At 44.6% G+C, this 19109-nt stretch overlaps 1 protein-coding gene across 1 annotated transcript; it reads left to right on the top strand.

The window, feature by feature from the left end:
* On the top strand, positions 6597-19013 carry PHYH (phytanoyl-CoA 2-hydroxylase). The gene is made up of 9 exons (XM_021384399.1): positions 6597-6780; positions 10129-10184; positions 10352-10462; positions 10649-10814; positions 11158-11239; positions 12934-13115; positions 14074-14223; positions 15851-15982; positions 18008-19013. Exons 1-9 carry the CDS (start codon positions 6694-6696, stop codon positions 18059-18061), a joined length of 1020 nt encoding a protein of 339 aa, XP_021240074.1. The 5' UTR covers positions 6597-6693; the 3' UTR covers positions 18062-19013.

The raw sequence follows: 19109 nt of genomic DNA, 5'->3' as shown, positions 1-19109 counted from the left end.
GCCAACCCACGGGAGCCAAGACATACCATGCAATTCCTCTGCATTATGGAACTGAGTGCGTTTCACAGAACCAACTCTTTTACAGAGTTTCCCAAATCGTGGAATTAGCTCCTTGATATTCAGACCAGGAAGAAGAAAACCTTTGATAATCAATACCACTACCAGCAAGAATGACAAGGGCTTCTGTCTATGAAAAATGACTCACTGCAGGTGCATCTGTCTTGTGCATCAAGCAAGGCTTAAATTTCCAGTCTTGCTCCCGGTGACACCTGGGGCTAAACCTGGCTCATCTTTTTTCCATTCAGTAGTATTCTCTACAGACACCTTGTACAAAGCTAGATTTTTTTTTTTTTTCTGTTGTGAGTAATGTGAAATTATTAGAACATCACTCTTCTTTTCCTGGAAAATAGGTCTGTAAGTTGTATGTTCACAACACAACCTCAAAGCAGTAACTGAACTTTTGAATTTGCTGCTCTGGAAAGATAATTCTAAAGAGTTTTCACAGCAGTTCTGAACACCAAAATAAAGCATCAAAACTGGCTGTCTATGCAAAAAAAACAAAAGTCATTTTTTTTTTCCTCTGCAGTTTTATGAAGTTCTGTATTCTGATAGGAAATCGTGTAGTTGGGTTTCTTTATGGTCAAGGAAAGACTGTTGCTATACAGATTACTTCACAAGATTTTAAGAAACCAGATCAAATGCGTACAAAGTGGTCAGTGCTGTGTGAAAGCATTTGTTACAAAGATTGGTTGTGTTTTAAACAGGTGCTAGATACGAACTAGGAGCATGTACTGGGCAGGAAAACGTACTGGTTTTTAGATAACTGCTTTTCAATCGTTATGTTGATATGTTGCCATCAGCCAGGTGCAAAACCAACTCTTTTGCTAAACGTGCTTTGAATGGCTTTGAAGCTTATCTGCAAGGATAAGGGTGGGTGGAGGAAGGCTGCTTCGTGAGCAAGGTAAGTGAACATTCACATTAATCGAGTTCTTGTGTTCCTAAAAGCTTTTCAGGGCAAAAGCTTTTTGTCTGCATTTTTGGAGAAAACTTCCCATTGCAGCTGCTGAATCCAGCTGTGAGCGAAAGCACTTCCAGGTGAAATGCCAGCCAAAGCCTCTCTTGTTTTCTGATGGCAGGGATTTGCATACCAAAGTGCTTCCTGGCTCTGGGCAGCTGAGTTGTGGTGTTATCTCTGGTCAGAGCTGATAGAAGAATTTCTGAACGTGCCACTCAATTCAGAGTGAATGATAACGTGTTCTAAATCTGTTGTTATCATCGCTTTATCAGATAAGGACTGCTGTGATTTGTATAAGAACTCTTGTTTGCTAAATAAGAGACTGTATGTCAAGCCTGAGCTATAGGGTGATACATAGTACTGCATACGAAGAGGGCTAGCATGGTCAAGGCTTTAAACAATCGGTAGATATTTCTAGCACTTTGATACCCTTTTAAATAGAGTTTTTTGAGATTCTGGCATCAGAAAGACAAGAGAAATAGAACTTTCTTGTTGCTTAGCTTTGTGCAGTGACAGAAATTTAATGTGCTTTCATTTACATACACAGGTATCTACTTCCGTAACACGGTCTTGATGAGAAGGCTCCTTGTAAAACTCCATCAAAGCTGTGAGTGCAGTAGAGAGTAAGAAGAAAGAATTTTAATAATTGGAAAACTCACTAGTCTGAGCAATACGATGGATAAGTAGTGTGTATTCTTAGAGAGGTAGTATCTGTTACAATCTGTACCTAATGCATTGGTTTCCTCAGCTTTTCTCTTTTCTCGTGCATAAGGGGAAAGTAACACTCTTGAAATTACCTGTCATGGCATACAAAGTTGGAATATTTTTTTTAAGGTATTCTTTTGAACTTAAGTTTTGCTAGTAATTGAGGACTGACCAACTATTTTCTGCTTGGGAGATGTGAATGGGTTAGTGTGTGTGGGTGTGTGAATGGGTGCCCACCGACAGCGCATAGGTGTGGGCCAGCTGTAATCCTTGCTGTGTTTCTCTGTAATCCTTGCTGTGTTTCTCTGTAATCCTTGCTGTGTTTCTCTGTAATTCTTGCTGTGTTTCTCTGTAATCCTTGCTGTGTTTCTCACGTCTGAGAGAGATGCTGGGCTGCAGTGCCTCGGTGGGTGGATAGGGGTTGCCCTAAGCTTGAAGTTTCAGCTGGAGCCAGGCTCTGGAGGCAGGATGTTGCTTCTGTAGAAGGCAGCGGCATTTCCATCTGTTGCCTAAGATGTGTTGAAGCTAATGCTGACATTTCAGCCTGTGCTGCTTTGTGCTTTTGTTTGCCATGTTGACATACCTTCTGTTGCGTATTTTTAAGATACGAGAACGCTGTTGCCCCAGATCTCCAACCTTGAAAGAGGGAGATGTGGTAACAACAGAAAAACAATCGTCATATTTCTAAGGTAAAAATTTGTCTTTAGACGCACATTCCTTATTAAAAGGAATTTGGTATGGAACAGGTGTCTTGCAGTCTCCTGGTCGGAAGCAAGGATGACCCTGAGGTCACACTTGGTTGCTCACGTCTGTGTGCAGTCAAATATCTCCAGTCATGGACACTTCTCATTCTCTCCATACCTCCATTCCAATGTTTGGCCATTCCCATTCTGCACTGTTTTCCCCTTATGTCTAGCAGGAATTTTTCTTTGCTGTGGTTTGTGCCTATTGTCTCTTAGTTTTACTGCAAATCTTCAGAAAGTGTTTGGCTTTCTTCTCTCTATCCCCCAGTAAGCAGGTGCAGACAACTGTAGGATCTCTCTGCTGCCTTCTCTTCTTCCAGGTGAACTATTTTCACAGCCTTTCCTTGTGCATGATATACTTCAGCCCCCTCATTTGGATGGCTCTCCATTGGACTAGATTCACTATGCCTGTGCTTTCCCTGTGCTAGGGAGCTCAAAAGTAGATACAGCGACGATGCAATCTTGCAAGTGCCTACTGGAAGGAAAGACTCTCCTCCCTTGGCCTTCTGGCTGTACTCTTGCTAATGCAGTTGGCCCTTGCCAACCCCACGGCAGTGGGACTGGACTAGATGATCTTTAAAAATAGTTTCCAAACCATTCTGCAATTGCAGGTGTACGCTGCTTGCTCGTATTCAGCTCATCTATTGAGACTTCTGCAAAGCTGCTTTGTAGCCAGCTGGACATTGCACTGCTGAGCGCAGCCCTTTGAGCCCAACAGCTCAGCCAATCTTCCTCCATTTTTTAAGAGTCTGCCTTTCCCAACAGGGCAAAAACCTTCCAATTGTCAAAGTAAACACTGCCCTACCCTAGTGCACAGAGCTGTTCTGTCACAGCTGTTCTCTGCACAGAAGGTGAGGAGATTAATCAGGCCCAACTTGCCTTTGGTGAATCTGCACAGGTTGTTCCCAGTCATCTTGCCCTTAGTATACCTGAACATGACAAATCCAAGAGAACTTACTCCTTAATCTTTTTGGAGACTGAGGCATAGCTTGTATTTCCCCAGACCCTTTTTCTTGCCCTTTATGAAGACAAGTATGACATTTAGCCTTTTCCAGTCATCACGAGCCTCTCCTGGCAGCAAGAGAGAAAGCTTTACAGTTGTATTGGCTCCTACTGACATCCCATGTGGTCCCATGGATCTGAGAACATCCAGTTTGCCTAACCGGTCCCTAACTTGGTCTTCTGCAGCACAGGTGATGCTTTGTGCTCTGGGATCTCACTGCTTGGCTTAGAAACCTGGGAAGCCAGTGGACAGACCATGCCAGCAACGCCCAAGGCAGGAAAGGTTTCGGGTCCCTTGACTTTTTCCATGCCCTTTATTCCTAGCCTCCCTCTAGTTATTCTACTCAAGGTCCATGTTTTCTTTTGTCTCCCTGCTGCTGCTAATGTGTCTGTAAAAGCCCTTGAAGCTTCTAATGATGAAAAGTGAGCTTGTGTTGGTGGTAGGTTTTGGTGTTACTGTCTCATCTACATCTGTTTTCCTTCACATCTAAGTTTAAAAAGCTCATTTTGCTGAGTTGCAGCAGCTGCCACTTCCCACAGCGGTAAATTAGGCTTTCAGAAGGCCTCATCTTTGGAATTACAGTTCTGATCATAGTGTGGATTTTAATAGTCAGTTGAGATGCTTATTAAGTTAAAATGCTATGCATTAGAACCATCTCAGTGCCGTTGTAGAAATCCTGATTGTTTCGTTTTTATTAGTTTTGTGATTTAATGAAGAGAAAACATTAAAACTAAAAGCCAAATGCAAAACAGCCGTATAAAAATGTTCTATAAAACTTGGTAAACTGACAGAGCACTAAAAATACTTTGCAAAGACACAGCCACTGTTAAATGCCGTTGGTTTTAATAAAAACACAAATGTCACCATCAGTTATCTTAACAAAGAGAAGCACTTCCTTGTTTCTTCTCATAGGTTCATCATACTCAGTCTGTACTTCAGTGAAGTTTATCAGTAGGCTTGGAAATGATTCACTCTGTAGCGTTCTTTTTAAGTTATTGAATAAAATAGAAAGGACTGATTTTTTTTTCAATTAAACGGACTATCATGTTATATATGACAGAACAAAATGAGCAGTTTTCCTGTATTTAGGGAGTGTGAATACGGCAGTCTTGCCATTTGTGTCACAGAGGTGGCAATGCCTGAAATCAGTCTTTTGCTGTATGAAAGTACATGTGTGTAAAATGCTTTGGTCATGGACTGTATTAATGTGATGGTACAAACGAAGGGCGGTCACCCCGACCATCCCTTCCCCGTGCCCAGTTGGATAAGGTCTCCTCAGTCATTCTGGGATGTGATGTAACAGGGTGACCCAGTAGCATGGGAGTTGCTAATGCTACTGGCATTATCCAGTAACACTGGCTTGTGCAGAACGTTACCAGAAAAACAATAATTAACAAGGAGTAATTGCAATCAGTGCACAGGGAGATGGGCTTTCTGAAGTTTGAACTATTGTTTAAAAATCCATACATATACACATATATCTACTTGTACCTATGTATGTTTGCATAAATGTATCTATAAAAGCATCTTAGTTTTCTAGCTCCTAGATCAGCACAGCAGGGTTACTAACTATACATTCTTTTTTATTTTTTTCAGACATGAACAACTTTTGCATCAGATGCTGCTGAGCACATCAGACGGGATGAAATAGCTGCATTGCAACAGGTCTGTGTCATAACTGACAAGTGCAGTGTTGTTTGGCCTTATCTCTTTGATGGGACTCTTACTTGAATTTTGAAACAGATGAAGATTTATTTTCTCTATATCTGCATATATATACAGCATTTACTTGAATTATAAATAAAGTTTTCAGTGCAGTTATAAGTAGGATTTCAGGAATAAGCTGTTACCATGTTGCTTTTTTTACCTTTCCCTTCCTCCTCGCTTGAATTTTATTTTAGAGACTTCTATTAACTTTGTTCACCTATGACTAAGAGTTTTCCTATAGATCAGAAGTCAAAGGTCTGAATTTTATTGGCAATAAAGAGATGTGTGCTGTCAAAGCTGCTGCTGTTGCCCCTTCATCATGCCTGTAGACTTGCCTCTGACTACACAAAATAGCTTTGTCATAGGAGATTTTTCCTTTTAGGTTCCTAGTCTTGTTTGTCCCACTTGTGTGAGCACCTGTGTTCTCTCGTAGTCCCAGAAGGGAGCCACAACCCGGATGTCAGTGAGTTCCATGTTGATAGAAACGTGGATCTGCCAGCCACAAGAGCCAGAAACTAGCCAGCAGCCTAGGCTGCTACCGCTAATGGTCTACGCACCCTGCTGTGGTACACTTTCACCTAAATCATTGGGAGTTTTGCCACTGGTTTTTGAAGGGATTCCGATTTTGGGGGATACTGGGTAAGGTCAGAATGGCTTACTGTCCATACCTTGGTTTCTGTTTACCTGTAGCACTAACATACTGCAACTTAGTACGTTGAGCTCTTGTTTCATCAAGGTGCTTGTTGACTTGAGCCTCCTAAAGTAGCTGTAACGAAGAGTTTTGGGGTACGCCCTATCATCATGAGATGGCCTGGAGCAACAGCAGACCTACTCTCCTGGAGCTGTGTCTTCAGGAGCAGGACCTGGCTGGATTGCTCACGCAGAAGGGGATGATGAACCAACGGAGCAGGTGCAAAGGTTGGCGTACATTGGGTTGCAACAATAACGCAATCTCTTAGCATAATTTTCTAGTCCTGATGCTGTTATTTGGACTTCTCCAGCTCACGGGGGGGGAGAAGGGCCCCCCCCCCCGAGCTCTTCCATCCATCCCCATTTCCCTGCAGTGCTCTGTTCTGTCCTAGTCAGAGACGGGACTGCTAACAACAGTCTGTACTGAATAGAACATTTTTAAACATGCGCACATCGGAGCTAAAAGGGAGTATTCCTGCCAGCCTCAGACATGGTGTGTGACCGAGCGCTGCTCTCTGCACAGGACTGATTAAATCCTTACAGCTCAGTAGCTGCTGGCAGAGAAGGGGGAAAAACAGGAAGGGGAGAGAGTGTGCAAAATCACGCCCGGAGCTTCCCCGCCTCCGTCCAGCCTCCAACGGGCACTCCCCTTTGCAAACCGTGCCAGCCCTCGGCTCCCCGCAATGTTTTCGCAACCTTTCTGAGCATGCACGGCTGCTGGCGCATGTGCAGCCCAGGCAAAGGGCTGCAGAGCATGATGGGGCCGAGCTCCTCCCCGGCCGCGTATATAGGGTCAGGCTGCGGGACGAGCGCTCTGGGTGCCGGGCGCAATGGAGCAGCTGGGGAAGCGGTCGGGGCCCGCGGCTCGGCTGGACACCATCCTGCGGCACCTGTCCCCACGGGCAGCCCCTGCTCTCGTATCCTTTCTGCGTTGGGTGGGAAGGGCCAGCGGGACGTCGGCACTCCTGGGGTGGGGGCTCTGCCCTGGCTGTGGGTTGGTGGCATGCTCCAAGCAGGGATGCAGCAGGGTGCTGCGCGCCCTGCAGTTCTGCCTGGCCTTCCGGGGTCAGCAGGCATTCCACCCTAAAAGCCCCTTGCTGCCTGCTGGTTCCTCCCTGGGCGCAGGGCTGTGCGTACACCTGATGTCTGGCCGCCTCTTGGCATCGCTCCCCGGCACGTGGCTTTGCGTGCTTATTTTTCAGGGTCTGACCATAAAACACGATGAAAACACAACAATGTTCATGTTGCAGCTGCCTGCGCAGCCGGGCTGGCTAGCGTGGGTGTCAGTGTGCAGTGATGGGAGCAGCGAGCAGGAGGATTTATCCTAAAGGTTAATGGGTTTGAGGGAAATGAACCCTGCAGGGTTTAGCAGTCACAGAGCGAGCCTCAGACCTTGCTGGCAGGTATGGACGTGAGCAATACACCTGCAGCAGGAAAAGCATGGAGCTTTTGTTTGTGCTGTTCTTGTGAATGGGAAGTGAGCAGACTTCGGAGGCGATCTGCTTTACAGTAGATTAAAGAAACGTGACTGGGACAGAAAGTTCCAAAAGTTAAGCGAAGACTGCCTGCTGATGCTGTTTTTAAAGATGCTGCCAGAAATATTACTTCAAAAAAAAAAACACATTAAAGTGCTGCTGATTCTCATCTATATGCTGGCAAGTTTTTTTAATCATAATAAATTGGTGAAGAATATGTGATTAAGTAGGATGTTAGAGTCTCCAAATATATAAAAAGTACAAAGATACAGGGATAGTAGTTAACTCATAAAGTGACTTAGGCTGGAAAGGAACTTGAAGACCATCTTGTTCAAACACCCTGTTGCGCACCAGGTTGCCACCCATTAGAGCAGGTTGATAAGAGACAAAGGTGCAGGCAAGAACCAAATCTGAAATAAATACAAGAATTACCCTGGTTGTAAGGGGAGAGTAAATTCCTGATGGGATCCCAAAGCATTTCTCCATTATTGCCAGGCTGGTGTGTGTTTTTTCAGATAAACCCAGGATACCCTCCAAGTCTGGAGCCAGTTACAGGTGCTGCTGTTGATAAATCCAGCTGTAAAGGCTGTAATACGAAGAGATTAGGACAAAATTATGATTAAACTGGGCTGGAACAAGGATATATGGGTAAAGGAGATGATAGAAACCAATAGGAATAGGTTTATTTGACTTATGTCCCTTATGGTTTTGTTTTAGAATCATAGAATAGCTTAGGTTGGAAGGGACCTCAAGGATCATCCAACCCCCGCCATGGGCAGGATTGCCAGCCACTAAATCAGCACTGTTTTAATCTGTGGCTTTGGTGAACACGGCATGACAGTCACTTTTCCCCCCAGAGAATCTCTCTCCTTTTCTGAATGGAGAAATGTCTTCCTCCTGTATTTGCTCTTACGGATTGGTATATTAGAGACGTGAATATTGATAATGTTGGAATATGCATATAGGAAGATGAGATATTTCTGCACAACAGTGGGGAGCAAAAACACACAAGCTGTAGAATTAAAGGTCATCTCGAGCATGCAGGCAAATGGGAGATTCAGAAAGCAGCCCCACAGCTGGAGTTATTTGGGTGTTTGGCTTCTTCAGGTCACATACTCATGGTGCTGGAAGAGCTCCTGGGGATCTTGAACTTTACTGTGCTTGTGGTTCAGCCTTTTCCAAAAGCATTTGCTTGCTTGTGAGTGCTCCCAGGTGCTATGCTGTCTGCTCAGTTTGTTAACGTGTCTGTTCTGTGAGCATGTGATTCTGAACTGAGCATGTGTGAGGGACAGGGAATGGTTTAAATACTCTGTGTCTTCACAAAAATGAGATGCCAGAGGTTGCAGCTCCTTTCCATCCTGTGCACCTCTTGTTCTGAGTAATGTAAACACATGCGGAGCAACCCAATTAACTCACACTTGTCTTCCGAGCGCTGTGGAGGTGGCAAGAATGAAGGCAGAGAGAGGGAGAGGTGCTGCAAAGCCCAGGAGGAGAGCATCCAAGTGCTTGGTGGGTTTGTTTTCTCTCTCCTGCTTGAAGGAGGTGGAGGTGCGCTCAGGAGGGCACCATTAGGGTCCGTTTGGTGCACGTGTCTTGATCAGCTGTCTGAGCATTGAGGAAAGTGGGTGTCTGTCAGATCCATGCTGATTGAAACTGGGATCTGAAATGTACTGTGTGGAGCAGTAGTGCCCTCCTTTAGGAAGCCCCTTGCAGTGGGACCCACTGGGTGCTTTCCAGCTGGGTTCCCTGTGTCCTCATCCTTTCATCTCTTTTCCATCCAGTGTTCAGCACCTCTTCCTCCTTTTGACTCATTATTTTTTTTCCACACTCCTGTGCATGTGTCATGCTTTTCTTCCACTGTATTCCACTCCCAGCAAATGGACTGTAGAAGAAACTGTGATGACAAAAGTGCTTGCTTTTATGGCGCATGAAAAAGGTAGTGGTGGGCCATAGAGGAACGTCTTCAATTTCTGTTAAAAAACCCACAAAGCACAAGGGCCTCCCAATTGGACCAGCGCAGACCCAGAGATCTGTTTGAAAATGTTGTTTGTTTTTTTTTTTGTCCTTTCTCCTGGGTGAAGTTTCAGTACCATTGTGCAAAGCTGTTGCGAGGGTTCGTTATCGAGAGATGCTTAATCGTTCTGTGGATGAGATTGTTCTCCCTCTGCATAAGAGAATGCAGTTGTGTTTATTTAAAACAGTTGAGGTGGAGGACAGGCCCATAGGGTTTCCTCTCTCCGTGCGTTCCCCGTGAATTTTGGAGGGATCTGCTCTCTGCGGTAACTGGAGACAGAGCAGGTTTGCGCCACTGCTGTGTGTGAATGTGAAGTCCTAGGTTCATCTCGTTTCTGGCTCTGAATTTGGTACAACAGTGACTGGAGGGGAGAGATGGAGAAGCACGTCCAGGGGATGGTGCAGGCTTTGGATAGGTTTGACTGTTCTCTGGAGCGTAAGGAGACTAGGCACGTAAACATCTCCAATGAGCGTGTCATTAAATATCTTTATGTTCTCGGAGATAAACCCATGCCTGTGGCCTGGAGTCAGGCATTTTTTTGTACTGACTTTCCTATATGTGTGGACAAGGCTGTACTACTCTGCTGTGTTATGGTTCTTTGCCTGGCATGCTGCTCAGAAGATGGGAAAGATCTCTTAGAAGCAGAATAAGCAAGAGCAGAAGCAGGGGGTCCAGCACAGCACGTGTTTTTAATGTGAACCATACTGTAAGATTCAGGATGTGTAGATGTTCTACGCTTTTGTGCCTGAGTGTATGTTCCTTAGTTTTCATTTCAGACATTCATTCCTACTTCAGCACAAGTTAGTGCTGTTCATCAGCCAGAGAGGTTTCGGTAAGTTATAACCTCCTTTGTAAAGAGAGGAGAAACCAAACTAACTGAAAAACCACAGTGCCTGCCACGGGGAGGATTCCTCACTGAATTCCCCCCGGCACTGGTTGAGGAACTGGTGCTCCCATTGCACCTGCTCTGCACTAATGTGCTTCCCCTGTGTTTCTCAGCTTTACTCTGGACAATGGTATCCTCACCACAGAGCAAAGGCAGTTCTATGAAGACAACGGTTATCTGCTCATTAGGAAGCTTGTTTCTGACGAAGACATTGAGCGCTTCAGGTACAGGATGCTTTCCCAAGGTGCTGGTGGGTCTCGTGTACGGCAGTATCCTGGGGAAGCTAGATGAATTTGGGCTTTAATTAAATAGGTGTGCATGATGTTGCTGGATTCAGTGTGTTTGAGGAGAGTAATTTGGCCAAATGCGGTGAAAACATGCACCATCTTCTTATTCCCTCTCCTTTTCAGGAAGGAGTTCATAAGGATCTGTAAGAAAGAGGTGAGGGTACCAGGAGCTATGATTATGAAAAATGAGGCCCTGAAATCCCAGTACGGCCAGACTGAAAGCGTCGTTAATAAAGTGCAGGACTTCCAGGAAGATGAAGAGTTGTTCAGATACTGTACTCTGCCACAGGTAAAAAAATAAATAAATAAAAATATTGGAAAAGCATAGGTGAATTGATCTGGGTTTTAACGCCTACTTGAAGAAGCTTTTTTTGGTTCTGCTAAAGCCATATCCATTATCCCTTAAAGCCTCTGTATGTCACTCCCACAAGCATATTTATGAGGAAAGATATTGAGCCATCCTCTGAATGTTCTGTGTGAGCGTGGGATGGGTGGAGGGCTGGAGAGGAAACTTAGCAATGTTCATCAGCTCCTGTGGTGGGTGACCCACCTGCTGTGCCCCTGTCCTCAGCAATCTTTCCTCTTGTCTCTCATGTTTCTGATGTTTTTTTCTGATGTCTTCTTCCCTGTAGATCCTCAAGTATGTTGAGTGCTTCACAGGGCCAAACATAATGGCAATGCACACCATGCTGATAAATAAACTTCCAGATTCTGGTAAGGAGATCTTGGGAAAGAGAAGCTAATTAAATTAACGTGTGTACATTGTTTATCTGGCCAGAACTGAGGCACTTCTGGTGTAGGTTGTTTTCTTTTAATCATGACTTGCTGTGGTAACACTTACTGTATTTCAATTTTAAGTGTTTTTTGTTGTTGTTGCTGTTGTTTGTCTGTTTGCTCTAAGGATGGTTGTTTTCTTGGCTGCACCACTGATTTTCAAAGTGGGCAAGCGAGCTCCCTGTTCAGCCAGCTGCACTTGCATAAAGGCTCGCTGTTGGAAACATGACATGCTTTTAAGCATGACTTTTCAAATGTGTTGAAAAGAAGTGCTTCTGTGGACCTCAGCAAAAGGCAGTAAATACAGAGATCATCCTTTGCTCAGAGTTTATGTGCTCCTGACCTCACTGTCAGTTGGTGTGTGCCCAGTGGTTTGATATGAAGCTATTTGAATGTGTGACAAAAGAAGGATTTTGAAGCCTGGCTTTGGCTGCTGCTGGAAATTTAAATCATAACTTATACTGGAGCAATGAGCGGGGTGAAAGAGAACATGACTAACTGTGCTGCAGTTTTTCAAGGTAGCTTATGCTCTGCACAAGCTGTTTCAGTTTAGCAAAGATGGGACCTGAGCTATGTTTCTTGTACTCCAGTGTGCAGCTTCTGAGCAGACGCACAGTGTGCTGAGATACTAAAAACTTGTGAAAGTCATCCCCGGTTGTCATCTTAGAAACACCACAGAAAGATGTGTCACTTTTGTTTGGAAATTCAACAGGAGACCAAGCATTCTTAGTAAGAAAAGAGAACAATAGCGGTGAAGAAATCAGAAGCTGCTCCGTGCTTCTGAGATTACCTTAGGAGAGATGTGGTCCTCAGGAGATTTTTTTGAGGCTGCCTGATGTCTAAATAATATGGCAGATGAGGCAATTAGAAACACCCTGGCGATGTCCATCTGAGGAGCAAACTCCATGGCAAAAATAAATCATTTAATATGTGAAAACTTTTGGTGTGAAAGAGGATGATACGTTTCCATTTCCATAGTGGGAAGAGAAGTAGTAAGCGAATTTTCTGTAATATTTTTTTTGTTTAGACTTCAGAGGAAAAAGAAATCTTTAGGAAGAAGACTAGTAGAGTGTTGGGTGGATTTTCTGGGAAGATATGGAAAAAAAAAAAAAGAGAAGACTGAATAAACATCTGTTGGCACAGCCCAGGGAGAGTTGATTCTGCTTACAACACAGAGATAGATCAAATGACTTCTTGATAGCCTTTCCAGCACTGCTGTTGAAAGTCTTTGTACTGGGAAAGGTTTATGCAACACCGTGTAGGTTAAACGTTCACAAACTGGAGGGCAGCCAGTGAAAGGCAAAAGCTTTGGCATGTGGGTGGTGAAGGCCACCAAAAGGAGGAGTCTTCTGAAGGCTCACATGGCCAGGCAGCCTCCTAGCATGCACTGTATTCCCATGCCATTGCTGACCCAAGAGCACAACTGTGCTCTTGGTTTTGGACTTTAGGGATGAGAGCACAAGCTAATTCATTTTGTTTCCCAATCAGTGGTGGGCTGGAGCATATGTAAAGTCAGCAAAGTCTTCACGCTGGCAAGCAGCACCTTCTGAAGACACAATACAAGTGCAGTGTCTTAATAGAAAGGAAGAGGCCGTGTCATGTTTGAGGTTGAAGATTCTGACCTTGTGTTGCAGATGTACAGACTTTTCTCCACCCCATGCATCAGGACTTGCACTACTTCCCATTCCGGCCAGCGGACCGCATCGTGTGCTCCTGGACTGCCATGGAGAGGGCCGATGAGAACAATGGGTGCCTGGTCGTGCTGCCAGGGACACACACGTTGCCTCTGAAGCCTCATGGCTATCCAGAGTGGGAGGTAGAGTTGCATGGAGGCACTGGGGATGTGTGTGTATTGGGGCCACGCTGCAGCTGGGGAGGGTTCCCGTGGAGGGATGGTGCACAGGTCAAAGCTGAGGCTTTCAGCGATGGCGTTTCTGTCTGTCCAAACACTCTCTGTTGCTTTCAGGCAGAGTTTCTTAGTTTGCTGAACTCCATGTAACTCAACAGTGGCTCTCCTGAACTTTGGGCAGACTTGCTCCTCTACCCAACTTCACCTAAAGCCCTGTGGAGTCAGTTTGCTCCGTTTCTTCATCAAGAAACGCCTGGTCAATCATGGAGAAATGTTGTCTTACTCTCAAGAATACTCCCCAAGCTGTGGGCCTAGGTGCTGGGGGGGATCCTTTTGTGAAGCTGAACTGTACCCTACTTCAGGGCCAGGGCCTAAGGCTTCTGAATAGTCTGGCACATTGTGGCATAACTGCATAAACGCATGCAGACGTTTTCCAGTGTCTTTGCCAAGTCTGAGGACTCTTTCCTCCTGTGAATTCGTTCCTGCTTGGTGAGCACATCTACTTTCCCGTAGAAGAGAAATGGAAAACAAACAACTGGCTGGGGTTAAATACCTAGTGTTGTCTTCATCTTAAGAACAGATGCTACCTCACCTGGCCCAGCACTGATGATGGTTTTATGGGGAGCAGAAAGCTGGACTCCAGAGGTGCTCTTCTCTGTTCTCTCCAGCAGAGAAACTCTTGGTTGTCAGTATACAGCTTCAGAAAACAGAAGTGTTGTTATTTTGCTGTACCTCAGACTTGTAGTAGGAAGACTGTTGGCAAGCAGGCAGGCTGTTAGTTGAGCATACTGAGTATGCCCGGAAGAACGCAGATCAGGAGCTCTCTACTTTTCCTTGCACTGGGAATCTGCTTTATTTTTAACTTAGTGATTTTAACTCAGCCTTTTTTTCTTTTTTTTTTTTTAACTTATTTTATTTTTCCTAGGGTAAAACAAACAAACTTTTTCATGGGATACTTGATTACAATGAGAAGAGCCCCAAGGTTCACCTTGTCATGGAGAAGGGAGACACAGTGTTCTTCCATCCCCTGCTCATTCACGGCTCTGGGATAAACAAGACATCAGGGTTCCGAAAGGTAGGAAACCAACTCATGCTCTGTTTATTTATATTTAAACTGATCAGAATAATACCTCTCCCCCTAGCAAGCTCATGAATATTCGGATTAGAATCGTAGAATCAAAGTGTCATTAAGGTTGGAAAAGACCTCTATGATCATCTAGTCCAACCATTGACCCATCACCACCATGCCCACAAAACCATGTCCCTCAGTGCCACAATTAACGTCTTAACGTGTTGATTTTTTTATTATCTTCCTAATATTCTCTTGCTCACGCTCTCTCTTTTTTAATTATTTTTTTATTTTTAAAGTTTAAATGTCTCTGAAGAGCATGTGGTGGGGGTGTTTAAGGAAAACAAAGCAGGAGCAGAAATGAGGTGTTGAATCTGTTTGAAGCTTGGCTGGCTGTTTGTGCTTTCCCAATGGTTCCGCTTCAGCTATCCCAAATTTCTCTCTAACTTCTTTCCCCTGCCCTCTGGGTACCTCATCTCTGAATATCGGGAGCCTCCAGTATATCCAATAAATAATATTTATTTATATAACGTCATGACCCATTTTGTAACGTTAAACTTTCTATTTCACATCATTTGTTTTGCGTCATTGTTAACAGAATAACAGGTAAAAATGCCCTCCTTTCGTGATCTGATCTGGTGTCAGAAGCAGATTCATCCAAGCACATAAGGGAACTGGAGCCTCTATCCCTCACTAGCAGCAATGCAGATATTCCCCCCATGCGCTGCAACACAGGCAGTGCTATGTACTTGATTTTTTTTTTTTTTTTTTTGCCTACATCAACCACAGTATGACCCTTTCTCTGAGCCCCAGTAGCAGTTTAGTGGGGTGGCATTCCATGCTCCTGCAGCCCTGAAAGCAGAGAGCACATCAGCTACTGGGAGTCTCATCTGCTGGCTCTTTCCTCCATAGCGGAGCCATAGCCTTGCTAAGTGTCCTGCAGAAACACAGGAGCTTCCTCATATTGTGCCAAATCCAGACATTACTCCACATTTGGTGTAAATTAATGAGTATCTCAGAGTGCTCTGAACAGCATTATGGTCCAGCACTCTTTGAAATGTCATGATCTTGCTTGCAGCTGATGTAGCTCTTTTTCCAGTTTCTGTTTGTTGAATTCTCCTAGACTTTGCTTAAGCACAAACTGATTACAGAATCTGACACAGAGCTGCTCTGACTCCAGCTTCTCTGATTGCCAGTTTAATTGCTGATAATCCGAGGTCAAGTAGGCAATGCATTGCTTGTTGTCAAGAGCAATAACATGGCTTGTGCTGCTCAGCGCTCAAGTGAAATCCGGGCACTGCAGCGTACTTGAAGCTTCTAAAAGCTTGTAAGATGGAAAGCTTAGTGCTGCTTTATCATTTCCAGGGTGTCTGAAAACATCCTACCTAATCTTGGTGTGTGGAGGTAGAGGGATAAAGGGGAAGAGGGGAGAAAGAATTGTGTGTGTGTGCGAGCAAGAGTATTTCTCCATGGGTATGCTTACAGGAATAATCTGAAAGGAGGAAGGAATTGGCTGACTTGGTCAGTAAGGAAGGAGCGGGGTGTCTATGATCTGGGACTTGGGAGCTTTTTCTTCCATTTTCTTTTTTTCCAATCAATTCGGGAGCAAGTGATGGCCAGTTTCCTCACACAGAGTATAAGCTGCCACTTTGCCAGCTCAGAAGGCCACTATATTGATGTCAAGAACACAACCCAGGCAGACCTGGAGAAAGAACTGCAAGAAATGGTACACAAGAGATATGACATGCCTGCTCTGGCACTCAAGGTAAGACTTCAATATGTGTCCTTCGTTACCATCCAGTTCAGTTTCCTTTGCTCAGTTCCTCTCATATAACAGTTCTGTGCTTTTTGGCTACTCTGGTGTCACAGCTGAAGCTGAGATGCGTGGCAGAATGAAAGATGTGGAATTCTGGAAATGGCTGCAGGGGTATTTTTGACCTTTTTGCTGATAAGATTGCTTCTTGCAGTCTGGCTGCCTCTGCTGGAGAAGTGATCCCGCTCTCTACGCGGCTCCTTCACGTCCCTTGAGCTCTGAAAGTTCCTCTTGCAGCCCTGCTTATCAAAATGGATTTTGTGAATGTACCTTGATCCCTTTCTCTGCAAGCAGGATTATCACGGAATCAGAATTGCTCAGGTTGGAAGGGACCTTAGAGATCATCTTGAGTTTGTGCAGACTGTCAGCACGTCTTTAGGTGACCGCAGCTGGAGCTGTGTAAGTGAGGAGGAGCCGTGGGCTCTGCAGCTCTGAGGCTGCTCACATTTGCTGCTTACACCATGCAGGGGCTTTAGGCTTTCTGACCACACACCCAAGCAAGGAGGATGAATGAGACAAGGCAAGGAGGTTTATGCATGTTTTATCCTTCCCTGTATGCCCCGGCTCCAGGTTTGTCACAGGGAGTGTGTCTGAACCAGAGCTCTTTGCTCCTTTTGGACTGTGTGATATGAGCAGGAAGGTGCATTCATCTCTTGCCCCAAATTTGCAGTAGTAAAGTGCAATTAATTCTGTGCTTGTCCACAGTGGCATGGCCACAGTTCTCGTGGTTTCAGCTCCTACTGGCAGGAGCATTTTCTTTTTAAAAACAAGGAGCCACATCTCACTGCAGAAGTTGTTGGTGGTGGTTGTTAAATATAATCCCATATCAGTTATTTAGACTTGAGACTACAGCAGGAATGCAGGTGATGATATACATCTGCCTCAAAAAAATAAACAAATGGGTGTCATGGATTCTTGCTAAATAATTGAAACCATTGTGTAAAATAGAAGACAAATCTAAATTCTTCCAAGGTTCAGCCACTGAAAGAAAAATAAACTTTGCCACAGGGATTTCTTAATGCACAGCAGCCCCCAAACACATTTACATCCAGTAACAAGGCAGTAAAGCCTACATGTAATAGGCAGCGTGTTCCTTTTAAATCCATGCAATATCTGGGCTGTTGTGGAGGAGAGGGCTTTTCTTTACACCCTTGGCTTTGTTGTTGTTTATTTTCCCACAGTGTGCCATGGTAGGGCTGGGTGTCAGCCTCTATTTTGCAAGCCTGGACTTAATTATTGTTTGTAAAGTTCCAGTTGATTGACTTTTGATACCTGGAGTTAGTTAAGTTTGCAGTGAAGTCCAAATGGATACGCAGGGAGGCTCCTTCCTGCTCATGAGTTGGAAATAAGTGTGTGCCCATACGTCTCAGATGAGTCTGTGTTTTCTTGTAGCTTTATGCTTTTCCTTTAAAGCTTTCTCCCACAGAGTAGTGCCCAGGTGTCAAATTTTACCTTCCCAAGACTAATGATGAGAACTCAGTAATCCTTGGGAAACCAAGATAAGAACTTGCCCAAGTCTTTTCTTCTGCTTTACAGTCTGCAGCGGTGTCTGCTCAGCACCTGGTTCCTGGCTAAGGGATTGTATTTTTATCAAGTATATCCAGCTGGTTTCTGCTGCACAAGGAACACTGCACGCTCATGCGTAGCAGTACACAAGATGTCAGTGTGTGAGCTTTTTCAGTCACCCAGAGAGGCGCCCAGAAGCGCACAAGGGAGGCACTGTGTGCTCAGGGAGGTGAGGACGACTTCAGCAAGGATCGTTCTCATTGTGCTGCCAATGTTTCCTCTTCTGCCACCTTCCAGAATTGAATATGGGTATATTGCACTCAGAGCTGCAAACGATCTCCCTTCTGCAGGTAGAAGGCTGTGCCTCAGTCCTAATTCTGGCTGTATTTTGGTTCTTGATCTTTAGGATTTGAAAGGATGCTCAGTGTCTTGGTGTGATTTTTCCTTTGTCTCATTTTTTTTGTTTTGAAGGATATTTGGACCTTCAGAGCACGACTTGTGCAAGGGGAAAGAATTAATCTGTAGAACAACCTGCGAAGACCAGGATGGAAAAATGTGCCTATGAGAGCTGCTGTGATGGGAAAGTGCAGACCCCGCATCAGCGGTTGGAATTACGTGCACTTTGTTGACCTCTGTATTGGTAACTTAGCCAAATGCTGCACTGCTAAATCGTTTTATGCTAATGCAAAATAATTGCACTACGGTTGAACTGCTGATGTACGTCAAAGAAAATCTAGCCTAGAAAAACAGATTTGCTGTGGTTCTTTCAGACAATCAAAGAATTATGGTCTTTAAAGATAACCTTGATCTTTTTGATGTTTTCACTCTCATTTTAAAAGTTTCTCCCGTGACATACCTTTGAGCTGATGCTATATTAATCTAAGATCTCTTTATGCAAGGATTTATGCAAGAGTGTGTAATTTTTAAACAACTCAACTTCCTTTTCTACGCAAAGGAAGCACAAGGAATCAGTTTCATGTGAGCCTTCAGTACAGGATGAGCTCACGTGGGAAGTCTGATACCAGCAGAAGGAACCTGCAAGGAACTGGGTAAAGGGAAGGCAGCAGCTTGGACAGAAAAACGGGACTGATGGAACAGAGTATTATTGCTGGTACGATTCCTCAGACATGGCCTGGTGTAAGATAGCTAACAGAGCAGCACTGGCACAAGGTCAATGTGTGTCTGAAAGAGCTGGAAGCTACTGGGCTAGCACAAGTTGGCCTTGCAGAAGTGCTATGGGGCTGTGTAAAACAAGGCAGTCCTGCTGTGAGGCTGGCGGTTCGGTAAGCGTGCCTTTTGGCAGTGCCTGGTCAGAAGGTGGTTATGCTCTTCTCAGGATGTATCGGGTGGCAGGGTGGACTGACATGCACTGGAATGATCTCTTGCCTTTCACAGTATTTTTCCTTGACTTCTGAAAGATTTTTCTGCTTTCAGAACCTGTTTTTGGAAATAGTGATTAAACTCAAGCACAATGACACTGGGAGGCTGTGTTGTGTTGTTATTACCATTCAGAAATCCTGTTGATGCATATGGAGTTGTATACCCCAGTAAAGAATTGCAGTCCTCAGTCCTT

This window comes from Numida meleagris, chromosome 1 (assembly GCF_002078875.1).
Source record: "Numida meleagris isolate 19003 breed g44 Domestic line chromosome 1, NumMel1.0, whole genome shotgun sequence".
In the NCBI taxonomy this organism is placed as follows: Eukaryota; Metazoa; Chordata; class Aves; order Galliformes; family Numididae; genus Numida; species Numida meleagris.
The sequence above is the reverse complement of the archived record's forward strand: the minus strand, read 5'-3'. Positions and strand labels throughout refer to the sequence as shown.

Excerpts from the sequence above, each read along its gene's own strand:
- PHYH (XM_021384399.1), top strand. The coding sequence starts at position 6,694 with ATGGAGCAGCTGGGGAAGCGGTCGGGGCCCGCGGCTCGGCTGGACACC. Across the intron at positions 10,815-11,157 it reads GATACTGTACTCTGCCACAG|ATCCTCAAGTATGTTGAGTG; the intron begins GTAAAAAAATAA and ends TCTTCCCTGTAG. Across the intron at positions 14,224-15,850 it reads AGACATCAGGGTTCCGAAAG|AGTATAAGCTGCCACTTTGC; the intron begins GTAGGAAACCAA and ends TTCCTCACACAG.